Source organism: Gambusia affinis, linkage group LG08, assembly GCF_019740435.1.
Source record: "Gambusia affinis linkage group LG08, SWU_Gaff_1.0, whole genome shotgun sequence".
Taxonomy (NCBI): domain Eukaryota; kingdom Metazoa; phylum Chordata; class Actinopteri; order Cyprinodontiformes; family Poeciliidae; genus Gambusia; species Gambusia affinis.
Genome location: NC_057875.1, coordinates 11,125,878 through 11,142,475, shown reverse-complemented (window position 1 = coordinate 11,142,475; position 16,598 = coordinate 11,125,878). Strand labels below are relative to the sequence as shown.

Sequence of the window (16,598 nt, the reverse complement as noted above, 5' to 3'; positions counted from 1 at the left end):
GAGTTTTATTTCCGAACTTTCAGATGGTATATTAAAAACAAAATCGGTTTACAGTTTGTGCATCTTTGGTTGTTGTGGCTGCACCAAGTCATACAAAGAAACATCCAGCTTCCAGCATCATATAAGACGCATTCAAAATACTTAATCCAAAATGCAACAAGACAGGAAAATGATAACCACCTCAAACTAGACCAAAGGCAACCAGCAGGCCCTGACAGCAGATGACGGGTGGAGAAACACAAGGCAGCTTTGACTTTAATAATTGATTTGACAACAGAATGAACTGTTCAGGCTTTAACGCCACTTTAGGAAGTTAAAGTTTTGGTTAACCGGGACTATAGTAGCAGGTTATATTATGTGATTTTACATAATAGCTTTGTGAAAAAAATGCAGCTTTTCCACCAATGGAGGTAGGAAACAAGTTCTCAACATTCTACCATATTTTTATGTGAAGAATCCACACAAAACAGGTTTTTATAGAATAAAAGAGAAATGATGCACATTAATTTTTTTTTTTTTTTTTTTTTTTTTTGGGTGTTTCCAGATGAAATTCAATGTGCCTTCAATAGTTGTGTAAATGCTAAATAGAGTCCATCTGTGTTCAATCTTGGTATAAATATAGTTGTTCTGAGAAGGTCTCAGAGGATTGTTAGAGAAATTACAGCATCATGAAGACAAAGATCAAATTGGAACGCTTAAGGACAATGTGGCAGATTTGAATATTTTATAGAGCATTGTTCACACTCTGGCACACCATCAAACCTATCAAGACATCTCCATCCCCCTGAACTGACTGGCCAGGTAAGAGCAGTATTAAACAGGGAAGCAACAAAGAGGCTCTTATTAACTTTAATGGAGCAGCAGAGATCCATAAGTCAGATGGGAAAATGGTTGTACATTCCAAAGATACAACATTTGTAGAAGAGTGGTGAGACAAAGTATAGACACCAGGTGGAAGAGGATGACACAGAAACTGGACTTTCTGGCCAATATGTACATTATGCATAGCTGAAACTTAATATTGCACATCACCCTGAACATTCCGTCCTCATGATGGATGGTGGTGGCAGCTTCATTTTGTGGATGCAGGAATAGGGAAAGTGATTAGAGTTGATGGGAAAGTGAATGGAGCCTAAAGCAATCACTGTTTTCCAGGAAGAAAAGCTATGGGAAGCCAAAAATATCTGGAGATTTACAATAACAACCCTAAAACCAGCAAAAGATGCCGAGGAATGGATCAAATCAAAACATAAACATGTCTGAATGGCCCCGTTAAAGTTTAAACCTAAATCCAGCTAAGAATCTGTGGCAACTTGAAAATTGGTCCTCAGAAAATTTGTCACAGATTCTCTTCATTGTAACTACTTTGCAAAGAAGAATGAGATTAAATTTCCAAATGCATCAGTTTCCTTCAACTTCATAGTTGTGCACTACATTGTACTGATGTGTGATATAAAATCCCAAAGCAGTACATTGTGGTTATAATGTAGAAAATTTGAAAACTTTTTCTGCTGTTTCAACCAACATTGTAGTGTGCATGTAGAGGGATGGAAGCTGCTTGTGGAGACAGCTGTTCACTTTAAAAAAATACACCAGCAAAGTTTTAAAACCCAACCAAGACAAGCAAATTTCTTAACTTGCACTTTTTAAACATTATAATTTGGTAACTTTGATCCTTGAAGTATTGCAAGTTTCTTCTCTGGTTCAGTTCCTTGAAGCGATGGCGCCACCGGGTACAACAGAGAACTTGTCCTTGGCTGTTGGAGTCCTTCTGGCCCTTCTGCGGTTTGATGGAGCTGGAGGGAGCCCCTCCATTCTGCGGTAATCCCTCTCTAGTCTCTCCTGTCTGCGTGCTCCCTCGTACATCACACTAGCTGTAAAGTCTGTCTCATTTAGGAACGCTATGGTCTCGTCCCTCTTGCGGCTCACATATCCTTTCAGGACAGCGTTGTAAGGGTTTGAGGCAGCATCTGCGTCCGGGTCTTCCAGCTGGTGTTTGAATTCCATGCGGGTGATGACAGGCAGCAGGAACTGTTTTCCCTCAGTCACCACAGCCCCGTCCCAGTGAGACACACCTAGAGCCTCAGACACAAGGCGTTTGGGCAAAGGCACCAAATCACAGCCTGAGCGCTTGTCAACATACTGTTGAAACTGCTTGCGCACCAGAGCTACATCCTGTAGAGATTTGCTCCTCTGCTCCTCTAGATTGATAACTATTCGTTCCGGATATGTCTGGCCAAACACCACACCTAAGAGGCAATAGAAAATATGAAAGTGAGTTAGGGCCCCTGAATCAGAAGTTGTTGAACCTGAAAACATTTGATGAATTTCTCACCTGCTCGCCGCAGCATGGATGCGGGACATTTCCAGGGTTTGTGTATGAGCTCGTCTGGCAAATCTGCAAGCTCAGGACACCATTTCCTGACGTAGCTGCCGTACGGGTCACAGGTCATTGCTGCATCAACTGGATGCATCACGAAGTTCCAGTGATCCAGGCCACACATACCACCGTTCTGCCACATCATAGCATCGATAGCAACATCTGCATCCACGAGGGTGTCCTAAACACGAATAAATACTTGATGCAGTTCAGTAAGTTTTAGGTAGGCTGATCAAATGCAGCTAAAGTTTATGACAAACCAATGAAATGGCCCTTACAAAGTTGTAAGCTACAAATCAGATACACATTATCACTACAGCATTAGCATCATCATCAGCCACCTCTGGTGAATGAACAGCAATATTTTGTTGCTTTGTTCAACTCACTGGAGTGGATACTTCATTCCTCAGAGCTAAAATATGCAACTGCCGTGTTATTTTATTCCTCGGTTTTTGGAGCGTCTTCCCACCAGACCTTAAACCCCAGGTTGGTGGGCCAACTTTCCAACATAAGAAAACATTTTTGTATCTGCAAGATTCTTACCTGGAACCAGCGATAGCCCTCTTGCCAAGGCAGATGGAGATACGCAATGAGAAAAGATGCCACTACATGTCGCATGTAGTTGTTCATCCAGCCTGTCAGCCACAGCTGCCTCATGGCTGCGTCAACCAGAGGGTAGCCGGTTTTACCTTTCTGCCAAGCCTTTAGATGCCGGCAATCAGTGCTCCAACGTAAAGCCTGCAAGTAACAGAAAATTAATAATTCCTTGTAATTAATACAAAGAATTATATACATTGATAATGTGCTGATATAACAGTGTATCTTAACCTTGTACGGAGGTCTGAGTGATTCCCAGGGCAGATCAGGAAACAGTGTTAGCTGCCAGTAAGCCAAATCCCTCCAGGCCAGCTTCCGTTGGAACTTTGGGGGTCGACACCTGGCTCCTTTGGCATCCCATAGAAGCCAGCGTGGACTGAGCTGACCGAAGTGCAGGTAGGGAGACAGACAGCTGGTGTTCGGAGCATCTGCCCTGCCTGACTCCTTTTCATATCTATACACACCTAGAAATAGAAGTAATAAACATACGCAACCATTTAATAGCTTTCCAAGTAAAACTGCAACACAATTTACGTTTAATAGACACAGAGATGCTTCACCATCATGAAGAAAAGCCTCCAGTCGGGCATGTGCTCCATCTTCACTAAAGTCCCAGGACTTGCGAATGTTTTCAGCCCAGTCAATCTGTAGACAAAAATAAGACAACACCATCACAATCCAACTGCAAACCTCAATTTCATTAGCATATTAGGTGATAAACCCAACACTAAGTGGTATGGTTTTTCAATTAGCAGGAAGATGGAGCAGGCTTCTCCATTTTTTTCAAAAATAACTAAATAAAATCTAAAACTGTGATGCTTATCTGTGTTTAGTCCCGCTTTGCTATAAAACCTTCAGTTAAAATCTAGCATAACCAATTGCCTTCTGAAGTCACTAAATCAGGAAAGTTGTCCTCTGTGTATTTTAATATCATCATAGCTGTTTGATAAAGTTTCAGAGGTTTGTTGGAATACATTAGTGTACAAACAGCATTATAAAAACCAATGCAGATTTGAAGGACAGCTCAGTATTTTAAAAAGTGCCAACCTTTGAAAATCTCACCGGTTCAATTTGTCATCTGAAAATGTAAGCACTGTGGCTCATTTGTAAAGCTACCAAGACATAAGTTCCAGCTAAAAGGAGAGACAGGGCAAGGAAGCAGCAAAGAGGCTTTTTAATTTTTGAATTGTTAACGAGTTATTTAGCTTCTTTACTCACAATTGTGCCGTCCTTCCTGCGTGGCATGCGTGCAAGGCCAAGCATGTCCAATGGGACACCTTGAGGCCAGCAGGTAGGTGAAGGAAGAGACACTGGTGGGTCCAGAGGAACACCGATAGAAGCTCCTGGGTTTTGTCTGCAGCAGTTCATGAAATGAGACACTGAACCTATGCCTACATCAAAGAGAAAAAAAGTACAACGTGATCAAAATGTTCACATTTCATTTTAGCTTTAATATAAAGTGAATTTTGTCAGTACCAACCTCTGAGCCCCACGCCCTCTGTGCTGACAGAAAACGGATCTCTGAGACAGTACGAGTGGAACATTTTACATTCAACGCCTTCTTTTTGCAGGGCTGAGAAGACCACATCATCCCTCTCCTTCAGCCATGGTTCGTACAAAGCATTAGCCATCACAGTTTGTGCCCCGGTCTCCTTTATTAATGTTTTCAGGGTATGTAGAGAAGATCCGTCTTCGTTCCCTTCTCCACTGGCTTTGAGAAAGATGAGATGACTGCCAATCCGCTCCAGGGATGCACAAAAGCAAGACAAAGCCTGATGAAGCCAATATTTGCCTGTTACATAAAGGACATTTAGTTAGTGAATACATTAGAGGTTAAGATTGTATCAACTTTCAGCTGTGTGAAAGCTTCACAATCAAAATATCTGAGTCTTAGGGCAACTTACAAGCTCCCCCCATAGCAAGGGTGACCCCTGAACCCTCCTCCTCCTCAGGACTCCAAATAAAGACAGGAATGGCAGGTGCACCCAGCTCAAGACATCTGATAAGAGCAGGGTTATCACAGAGTCTAAGGTCTCTCCTGAACCAAAGTAAAACAGGTGGTGGCGCTGATGGAGAACGGGTTAAACCTACAATCTGCTGGGCAGCTGCTTTTCGCCGTTGCCGCCTATTTTTAGAACATCTCGGTTTCTTTGATAGATTCAAAACTCCCTCCTTCATAACTTGGCCACTTACAGATGCTGTGTTTGGCATAGAAAATGAGGTAGAGGAATCTGAAACGTAAAGAGGCTGGCTTGTTCCATGTGATTTGTTATCAACAACTTCAGCATATGTACTTTTATAAGTTTGATTCTCTTGGAAGTTTTCCTTACTACCGGACATTGACTGTGCCACAAAGGCACTCTTTTCTCTGCCAGGTACATCTTCTTGTTGGGTGCAACCATTTTCTTGAGATTTTGCGTTTGAATTGCGTAGAACACTGCTTGCATTGCCTCCGACTCCAGGGTGAGGGGGCAATTGGTTGGGGGTAGATATCTGCTGATCCTTCATTTCCAGAAGAGAGAGAGCCAGAGCAAGCTCCAGCTCATCATCCTCCGTCTAGAAAAAAAATAAAAAAAGTGTGGGTTTTTAATGAAAACAAAAAGATTTCAAATATATTTGCATAAACAACTATGCACAAACAACTATTTTTTCTTTTTGAAGGACTATATCACAAGTGTTTGACTCCAATCATTAAGGGACACTGGTATATATGTTGTAGATGTTTTATGGTTCCGACACAGTTAATTCAAGTGACTGAAATACCAAGTTATCCAGAGGCCTGGTATGAGCCAATCATTAATCAGGTGTGTTGATCAAGAATGATATCAGCCATTAAGGCCCAAATTTGGAGACTTTCAGCCTCGAAGTCTCTAAGGTACAGTGTCCTAAATACCTTAACTGAGCAAACTAAAAGTAACAATTTTAGCACAAACAGGTTTTCATGTAGGCATGTTCCAAATTCAACCCAGACAGGGGTCTCCATCTCCAACCCTCAAGAGATACTGCTCGCAACTTTTACATACAACTCTGCTCAATCAAATGGTTGAATTACCTCTTCAGCATGCCATCACGTTCAGCAGAGGCCCGGTAACGACACAATCATTTGATTTAGATGTGCTGGAGCAGGGATGTATCTAAAAGCTGCATAGCAGTAGCTCTTGAGGACTGTAGTTGGAAACCTCTGACCCAGACCATTGTACTGTCAAATCCAACAAATGCTTAGAGTGATCGCAGTCGTCAGAAAAACAGTTTTCCACAAAAAACTTTAAGAAAAACTGACTATAGCTGCTAAAACATGACTTAATTTGCTGACAAATTAAGTCATGAAAAAGTTTCACAATACACTCATTTAGTTACACACAAAAATAAGTAAGCTGTGTGATGCTGTTTATGATGAGATACAGCTCATGGGAGAATATGAATTAACCTTTTGATAGGTACATACCATCAAACAGGTTCTACAGCATACTTACTGATTAGGACTGAATACAAAGACATGCCACACTTTTTATATATATTTTTTAATGAAACATGCAAACAGGAAAAAGCAAAAACATTAAAAGTTTAAAATAACGTAAAACTCACATTTTACACTTTACAATTATTCACTCCTTTGTTTTGAAATAATACTTGAAAAAAATGTATTGTAGCTACAGATGTAATTGACGAGCCTCAATTAGTGGTAACTTTTTTATAGCTAGCAAGAATAGCAATAATTATGAAACAAAGTCAATAAAAAAAGATCAAAACTAACAAAACAAATTGATGTTAGTTGTAAATTTGCAAACTATAGTTGGAAAGCTTTAAACTTGCTTGTTGTTATTTTTCTCTGAGGTTAAAGGTATTAAATTATTACTGCAGCCCATTTAACTATGTGCCTTTTGAGTAACTGTTCGTTTTAATGTTGCTGCTTTTTAAACCCACGTTATAACCCATTAGTTTCTTCCATTTAAAAAGTGGACACACACTTTTTTTAATGTAGTGTTTTTTTTGTCACTGACCTTTGAGAAGTATTCCTGGTAGATGGAACTGAGGACAGAGTGCAGCCGGATGTTGGCAGTGGACAGTGGCTTGATGATGGACAGAAACTGCGAACGCGTCTCTTGGTGCCCCAGGATGGACACACACATCGCGAAGAAGCCCTCCGGATCTTCTCGACCCACCAGCACCTCCCTTAACATCTGTCTCACCGCAGCTTGGTCACCGGCGGATGAGTGAGGCATCTTAAATGTGAAAAGTGACTGTATAGTACAAGTAAAAGTGTGCTAAAGTCAAATGTAACTGGCGAACATTACGTTCTCTGCCACCAGTACTCGTTACCAAACACCAGCTGACTAGTAGTTACAAAAGCCATGTGTGTGTGTTTTATAATCTGTGTAATAAGTTGACGCTACCAGTAGAGGGAGCAAAAACGTAACGAAAAGCAGACAAAAAGGACGATTGAAACTGCTTCGCCATGTGAGTAACAGAAGGAACTCCTTGTTTACATTTCATTCATTTGGCATAAGGTAGAGCCGCATAGATGAATTTATAATTTAGAAAAATCATTATCTGCAGCATGCTCGAGGCTTCCTCTGCTTCAGTTATAAGGTATTCTTGATTTGAACAAATTAGGCAGAAAGTTCATCTGGGAGCTCCAGAAGTCTGAACATAATCACAGTGTTGATAGATGTAATGTTGCTGTGAAATCATGTCCTTTATTATTATTTTCACAAAGCTTTAATCTCGACAAGGGTTTGTTCCTTTTTCGCTATGCACGCTGTGATGAGAAAGCAAGAAACACAAAAAAGAAAAAAAAAAACAAAGCCAGGAGACAGTGTACCCAGCAGTGAATTTTTAATCATGGTCTCCAATCCCTGCTGTTTAAGGGTCGCTAAGTAATTGATTTTTCTAATGAGACAACGCACAAATTTTGAACACAAGCAGCAGGGGGTGGTGCTTTGCCAGACTTGTGGACCAACTTGCAAAATAAAGAAGATTAGAAGCAGTATCAAAAATGTGACTGTAGACTTCAGCACCAAGGGCCTTTTTTTTCTAACTTCCAAGTGAAGAGCAGTGACAAGAGCTCTGGTATGTGAGGAAGGCAACCCAGAAAGAGAGGAAGAAGGGAAAAAGATTGAGAGAGAGGGAGAATCAATAGTGTTTAGACAGAGAAGTGGAGTCTAAGTGTGTGATCAATAGAGAGCAGAGAGGAGAGATTAGCTGCTTTTCTCCCTCAAACTAACACTGACAAATTGGTGAATTGGTGTATCGGCCCTTGGGCTAAACGGATTGACCTGCTGTTTCCATGTACCACCGTGTACTGTCAATAAAGATCTGTGTTCGTTGCGACTCTCAATGAAGAGAGTGAATGAAGCACCAGAGGAGAGGAAAAGGCGAATGGACAGCAGGAAACAAAATGTAAGAAGTGCAACCTCAGGTAAGGCTGGATACACACAAAATGTCCTCACCTCTGTCTCATTAACAAACACGGGCATTCAAACGTGCATCCTTGTGCACAGCGTTATAAAACCATAATAACATCTCCAGGAAAATTAATGGAAAGACAGATTAAAAACTAAGTGAGGAGAAACGGGGCAGTGGTGTAGCTATTTGCAACTCATAAATCATCCTGACACACCCACGCGCATGTCGACACACACACACACATGTGTATACACACACACACTCACACACGTACTGTAATTAACCACAGGCTATTTACTCTCTCCTGCTGTAAATTAGACATGCAGACACAGTTATTACATTAGGGGAATCTGCCATGCAGAATGCTAACAGGAAGAGGAGGGTGGCGGGACACACAGGTACACAACACAAGCAGCTCATATAAAAATAAACACACACACTCTTGCATGTACACAAGAAAGAAGCTATGGAAGAATCATAGACTGACAGGAGTGAAAATGAAGCTGCAGCACAGAGAATAGGGGCCCCCAGCTCTTTGTTCCCTGCTGCATTTCATTATCTGAAACGCCAGCCGACACACACACGACTCACGCTCACACAGACACACGCAAACGCACCTCCCCCTCCCCTAAAGCTGTCTGCCTTCCACTCTATGCACACCGCATACACACATAAGAAAAGAAGAGGAAAATAGAGATACTGCGTCAGTGCCATTCACTGGCATCTGGAGTCGATCATGACAAGCATGTCTGCATGGTCATCTTTAAATCAGCAAGTGCAGAAGCTGCTCTGAGTCTCCCTCATCTGTTCTTCAAAGAAAGCACTGTCCCATAATTTCCATTTTAAAATACAACAAAAACATACGTGGGCTTGATTGAAGAAAGTATTGGTATTCGATCTGGGGGAGCTTTAACAGTTTTTCTTTTTTATTCTTGCAGCCTTTCTGTATGTCCTCTTGTTTCCCCTGCCTCCCTCACCCCTCTCTGTCCCTCTGTTTTCCCACGGTGATCGATAGCTCATTACAATCATTGACTGCAGCTCATCAGCACCTGTTAGAACTGGAGAGACGGAAAAAAACGCACAAGGCGTCTCGAGATTATTGATAAGTAGTCGGATCTACATTGAATTTGGCTTATAGTTTCGAATTGGGTATTTTCTATTGCACATCCATCGCTGCAGGTGTCTAGTTTGCCTCTGCTTTATGGTCCGTGGTCTTGGGGAACATCTTATTATGCAACTCACGTGAGTACCGTGGTTTGTTGCTATGGTGATTGCCAGGGGAGCTGGAGTATTATAGGTGTTTATCCTAGACAGGAGCAGGCTACTCTCTGTCTATCAGGACATGCCACACAGTTTGGACCACACAATAAGATCAACACATGCAGTCACATGAGGGCAAATGAAAGACATATTCAAATGCAGATGTGAGTAATAACACAATTTTGTTACTTTGTTCATTTCAAACATTAATATTCCAAGGAAAAGGTAACCTTGTATAAACACAAAGTCGTTGCTTTTATGCATTACTCCAAATGTTTGTTTTTGGAGAGGATAGATTGTGAGCTAAAAGAGGGAAATAGAGAAAAATGGGTTGAGTCAGAAAAGCTATTAGAAACTGCACACCATAGTTAAAAGCAATGAAAAATGTGTTAAAAACAGACTAAAACCTCCAGAGGTTCCCCATGGATTTACGCTCAGGATGTGGTCTAAAGAAAAAAAGAATATTGGCGTGAGTGTGAATTTTTAAGGAAAAGTGGATATAAATGGGGGAATACAATGGCGGCTAGAAAAAAGCAGAAGTGTCTCCCTTCATGCATAAATTACACACATCATTTACATATTCATTATGTTTTGTGTTATAATGAGAGTATTTGCTTAATAGCTTCACCACCACTGGCAGCTTTTGTTTGACACAACAGAATTTAAAGAGTGGGGGGGAAAAAGAGGAAAAACAAAGGATCGTAGGTCATCTCCGTAAAGTGGGTGAGGTCAATGGTACACAATCAATTTTACTGATAATCGCATCAATCATAATGCTGTATGGTGAGAACAAGCACAACCTGCTCAGGGCTCTTAGAGAAGTGAAATGAAGCACGGCGAGAGAGGGGGGTTGGTAAAAGTTAATTAAAACAACACAGCTTTCTCCAAACTCAGGGCTTTGGTCGTCCTTCTCTTGTCTCTGTGGAATAAGTAACCGCAGCTGTAATTACCTGCAGGGCAGCCACCGAGATCATTCCTTCAGGTGCTAAAATAGTCCTCCAGATGACAACCAAGACAGACAATTTGTGTCGGTCTTATGAGGAAAAAAAAAGTTCCAAATATTTCAGTGAATTGATGTTGACTGTGTGGGCGATGATATGTAATAAACTGAGAGAGTTAATGATTTAAAAAGTGAATAAATGAAATTAGCGGAAAAAAAGTGGGACGGAAATATAGAGATAGGGGGAAGGGCAATGGAAGAATGAACTACAAATGAGAGCGATGGCGGTGGCAGGTTGGCACGGTGCCATCCAGTCAGGACTGAAGCAGGGGCGGGCATGGGCATGGGCGAAGGGGCGAGGAGAATAAGAGTGAAAGACGAAGAGAAACAGACCTCCACAGTGCTTCTATGATGCCACCTTGGCACAGGCAGAGTGGGGCATCATGAACGGGAAACCGGGCAGGGAAAAGGACGATATGGAAAAGACCTGGGTAAAGCGGAGCTTTGAAGTAAGTGAGATACCATCTTACAGAGAATGACTCAGATGTGAATGAATGACAAAGACATAAAAGGATGCTGAAGATGTAAATGAATGACTCTTTAAAAGTAACCATCTGCTTTGAATGAACGATGGATTCTGAAAATACAATGATCATTTCGACTTTTCGTCCCGTCTCTCTACCAGCCACAGCGTGCCAGCCAGCGGGCAGTGTGCCAGTTTGTCCTCATGGCATACCCGAAGCACTTAAAGCAGATGGCGGAGAATTGTTGCAGTCAAAAACAAAGGGACTCACCTCAGAGGATTTGCCTGTAATGACTGTTTGCTCGGACAAAGCCAAGAGGAAGTGCCTGGGCAACGGTTGCCAGCGGTTGTGATGGCATCTTTTGACGGTTTCGGGGCAATGGAAGAAAGGTGGCATTCTGCCAAGGCAGCGCATTTGTAAACAGAAACATCCATATGTTGAGCGGAACATTTCAAATGCCTTGGATATTTTTGGCAAAAACATTACTTCAAGGGAAAGGCTAAAAAGATAAATGGCATCACGCCAAACAAAAACCACGAGGCATTTACTGGTGCTGTCAAAAGCTATACTAGCAGGTGGAGAATTGTAGCCCAAAAATAGTAACAACGTGGTACAACTACACTCACAAATGGAGCTTTTGTGAGTCCATGGCTCAAGAAGCCCATTGCCTTGATGCCAACTCGACCTTGTGCCAGCTGCTGCACTGAAGGAAAGGTTGCTGGACATTACATGGAATGAAGAGAAGTGAATCTACCATTTTTCCTGAGAGAGGAAGAGAAATAATGAGCAAAAGAAGCAAGGGATGTGGAAGGAATTTGTGCTTAACGAAGAACAGTGGGAGTAGGTGGACAGAGATGATGAAGAGCCTCTTTCTTGCTCTTGCACATGTTCTTAAAGGGAAATCCCCTCTGACTGCTATATGTGTAAAAGGAAGGGATGTGTTGGCATCATCTCCAGGGTGTCAAGCTGTGTTTCTCCACTGCCATCCAGGGAGGGTGCTGCTGGAGTCATCAAGGGCGGGCAACAGTCTGGGCATCTCATCTGCAGCTAATTAACAGCCACACACTAATTCTAACAGCCGATCATAATTAGTGATGTAATCGCTCGTCAGCGCTCTCCCCCGCCCCCCTTAAATTGCGCCTCCTATTTGGACACGTGCGGATAAGCCAAAGAACCCTTGATCCCAGCCCCCACCTCCCTCCACTCTTCCTCGATCCATCTTTTCTTCATCCTTGGCTCCAGACTCCAGTGGGATCTTAATTAAGCCTGGGCTTCATTATGCAAATGGAGTACAATAAGCGACAGCAGAGGTGGAGTTGGATACAAACTGAAAAGGAGTGATGATAGTGGAAAGCTGGAAATGGAAAACATGTGAAATCATACAAAAAAGATATTCTCATGTTTCTGTGTTGCAGTAATTGTGTGTCGTTCTAACATGGATTTCTTCAGTGCTTGCGCTACTACCACATGTTGTCTGAGAGCAAACACCTCATGCGATGAAGCTCCATAGCTGCTGGCAAGGGGAAAACTTCCCTGAAACAACACTGGATATTCAGAATGTCATCTCTCACAAAGAAAATTCTCAAGGGAATCATGACAATGAACCTCTTAATATCACCAGTTGGCTGGATACGGAGAGAGATGGTAGAGATAGGGGGAAAGAAAAGGAGGCAGACAGAAACACTGACAGTGGCAGCAGCATGGCAGCTAATGTCATCTCAGTTTAATCATCGCATAGGATCATGGGGTTCATGAAAATTCATTTGCATATCATTAAATGGAGAGAGGTTATTTGGTGCGGGCCAGCAAAATAGGATTGGAAGAAGGAAGGGGGTGAAAAAAAGGAAAATAGTCGGGCTCGTTATTAAACTGCAATGTTTTATAGTCTGCCAGCCGATTCATTTAATTTGAACGTAATTAAAATGTGTCAGGCTCAATCAATCATGCCAACAGGGATACTATCAATGTATCAGTCTGAAAAAAGGACTAATCAGAGGATATGCACTTGGACACTTTCCAATAACAGTCAATGAGAGTGGGCTATAATCCTCTGGAAGCTTGACCAGCCTCCTTCAGTCGACTATGCAAAAGTGCAAATACTGTGTATTATGTAAAAGCTGTGAAAGGTTGTGACATTTAGTGCTTAGTGAGAGGGTGTGCCGCTTTGTTCAATGTTGTCATATTTCCCTGCATGTTTTCCTACTGTTGTATTTTTGGTAGAAGAATTTTTCAGGTATGAAATAGAGCCGTCTGCACCTGGACATTTTATATAAACCATGCATCTATTTGGAACCACTAGGTGGACAATTTGTGTAACTAGTTTGACAACAGATGATTTAAACTACGTTTCTAGTCTCTACTAATAGTCTATTACTGGGAAATATGGTCATTGTGACTGCAGTAATTAAAATATACAAGCAGGTTGTTGGTTTTGTCAATGGCTCCAGGTCTTATTTCTGTAACAAATTCATACATGGAAATTATGTTGTGTAATACATTTTAAAGCTGTAAAGTATTTTGTAAAATTATGATGAGAAACGGTCATAAAACTACTAATATTTCACATTATCTCATATAGTTTTGTTATTTTTAAAATGGAGTGACATAATAGTGACACCACTTTTTCTGTTTACTGTGGTTCTCACCCCAGTGTTCCCTGTTGAATTTGAGCAAATATGACAGACTATGACCACTAATCAAACCAAATGAGGTTTACTCAAGGTCCTACTGGTAAATATTCTTAAAAATAAGTAAATATTATTATTTTACTACAGTTTGAGTTGAAAAGAAATTATATTTATTGGTTGTCAAAGGGAGTTAAAATCACCTCCTATATAGGTACACACTGATGTGTTGTTGACGTAAAACTTCCCCCAGAAGATGACTCTATTTCATAACTAATAAGTCGGTTTTGAAATGGTCAAAACTACCAGAGTATAGAATATTATAGAAGAATGATGTGGCCCAAATGGGAATCACAATCAAGATAAGCCATAATATTGTGTAATAGACTATTTTTCAGAAAATAAATATGTAAGTAATACAGTAAATTTGAGAATTCTTATGCATTTTATAATTAAAATGTCTAACTACAAAGAGAAATAAACTCACGCTGCATGGTTTGAGTACATGAGTATAAAATGGTTTGTTTACAGGTGTGAAATAGAAGTAGAAAAGGACAAGAAATGTTAAGTATGTTCAAAATGGGGAATATGCATTCGCAATGGAGGAAATTCATCTTAAGCTCACAGTTTCTTTTTGTCCAAGATGTCCATGTTTGGCTTGTATGCGGATGTCAGTGTGCATTCCTCATTTGCATAAGTGATATAATTAGACCGCCCTTTTTGAATGGAGATCAGTTTGGCAACATGGCAATCACTCTCACATACATACAGTCACAAACACACCCCAACACACACTCACAGGCAAGACCACCCCGCACCCCATTTCCAATATCACTGAGGGTCTGTTGTCTGTGAGCAAAGAGTGTAAAGATTAACATAATCCAGCTAATAAGTGTGAGTAATATTCACACAGAGACGCGTGGCATAGACACTCTCCTGCTGATGTGTATTTGTATCTCATTATACATGAAAAGTTCTGTGGCCGCCTGCCAGTGGGGTGATGGGGGGGCTGGTTTAGCATAGTGGGAGGCATGAAAAAGGGTCGCAAAGTGTGGGTCACAAGAAAAATATGTAAGTTGTCCTCTCCTACTTTTGAGAAGAACCAGAATAGTTTTTAGAGAACTAATAGATAAATAAAATAGAAGCAGAAATAATAATAAAAAACTGCTATTCCTTTTTTATTATTTCTACAAAGGTGCAGTGTCAGTTTTTAAGCAGAATGGAGGAATTATAACTAGTGTATTTGCGCTTGCAGGCTAGCTCTACAACATGATTGATTGGGATGGTGTGACGACCATTAAAAAGTCATTTAAAAGATGGATAGGGACCACATTTCTAAATAAAAACCACTTTATACCTGATGAAGTGCTGAACAAACTCTTCTGCAGAGACATTTACTGATTACTATTGAGGTATGAGTGAGTGTAATGTGGGAAGCTATGCATCAGCTGTGGGAGACACCAGGGCGACAGTCTGCAACGCAGTTAGGCTGTGAATGGTGACACTGACTTTTATTAAAGCTAAATTTGAATTTTGTTTCAATCAAAAGAAGGACAGATATGTACAAAAAAATAACATGGATCGAAAAAAAAATGGCACAAACAACCTTACAACTAGGTGCTTATTAAATTCTATCTGATAGTGCAATGGCTTCAAATGAAAGCTTATCCTCAGAAGCAGAAGGTGTGTCTGCATTTGAGCTCTGTCTCTTTAAGTCGGGGCTCCACCACCGCAGCGTGCTTTGGGATTCATGCATAAACATGAGCTGGCCTTTCAAGCTCTCTCCTCACATAACCAATCTAAATCTAAATGAGCCCCCACTACAGATACACCAGCAGGCAATGACATTACCCCCCCTTCCTCAGCCCCATCCCCAACCCCCTACTCTATTCCACTACCCCCAGCGACACATATACACCAGCAGGCAATAATTTCACGCCGTCCCTCAAAGCCCCCCCCCCCCACCACCTTCCACCTACGCTCCATACACACATATGCACTTGTACCCCCTTTTTGCCGCAACCCCACCAGCTGCACAGTGCTCATTTGATTAAGAGGGGAGGACAGGGAGAAGGAGAAATGGTGGGGGATCACTTTATCACGATGACTTTCTAAGATGGCTATCATCCAATACGAAGCTATCTCAAAACCCTCTTGTGTGTTTACTTTGCTTTTGTTCTCCACATGTATCTGTTTTGTCTTCCCTCCTTGCAGCCACAATCAGATCATAAATGCTTCATGGTTACAATTTCCACTGTTGCATTTCTGTATAGCAGCTAAATGAACAGCCCTCTTTCAAGAGAATATGAGGCAGATACCAGTTCGGATTTGACTTGTGACTGAGAGAAAAGCAGCAGTTCAGAGCTGCTGCTTCAACCATTTGGAAAGTTTTGGGGTTTTTTCACAAGAAAAAACAGAATAATAAAATCCACTGACTTACACTGTTCTCTTTGAAATGTTTCTTATGAATATCAGTTTGTCCTAAAGGTGCTGCAGTATGCAATTTTTCCTCCCCTTTCTCCCAGAGTCGTAAAACACATTATCATCATCAGCAGCAGCAGGAGCAGCAATGTAATTCATCCGAGGTCGTTAATATTCATCATATCATTTAGTCACAAAGGAAACTCATCTGGCTGAATGTCAGAGATGTAATTAATGAAGTGACCCTAGAGGTCAAGGCTCCATTCACGAAACGCCTTCCACACTGAGCACGCACACAAACACACACACGCGCGCGCGCGCCATTGCACACCAAATGCTTTTCAGCCAGATGTTCCCCAAAACCAGCACCTATAAGAGAGCTGATACCGTTACATAGAGCAACATTCATAAAATGCCTTTTCTAAGTGAGACCAAAGGGATGACAC

At 41.4% G+C, this 16,598-nt stretch overlaps 1 protein-coding gene across 1 annotated transcript; it reads right to left on the bottom strand.

Moving 5' to 3' along the window:
- Positions 1–97: 97 nt before the first annotated feature.
- si:ch1073-390k14.1 (deoxyribodipyrimidine photo-lyase) lies at positions 98–7,457 on the bottom strand. The gene is made up of 9 exons (XM_044124344.1): positions 6,979–7,457; positions 4,882–5,533; positions 4,458–4,769; positions 4,196–4,368; positions 3,538–3,622; positions 3,209–3,441; positions 2,924–3,118; positions 2,336–2,561; positions 98–2,249 (listed from the first exon to the last, which is right to left on the bottom strand). The coding sequence occupies exons 1-9, from the start codon at positions 7,198–7,200 to the stop codon at positions 1,705–1,707; spliced, it is 2,643 nt and encodes an 880-aa protein (XP_043980279.1). The 5' UTR covers positions 7,201–7,457; the 3' UTR covers positions 98–1,704.
- Positions 7,458–16,598: the final 9,141 nt, after the last annotated feature.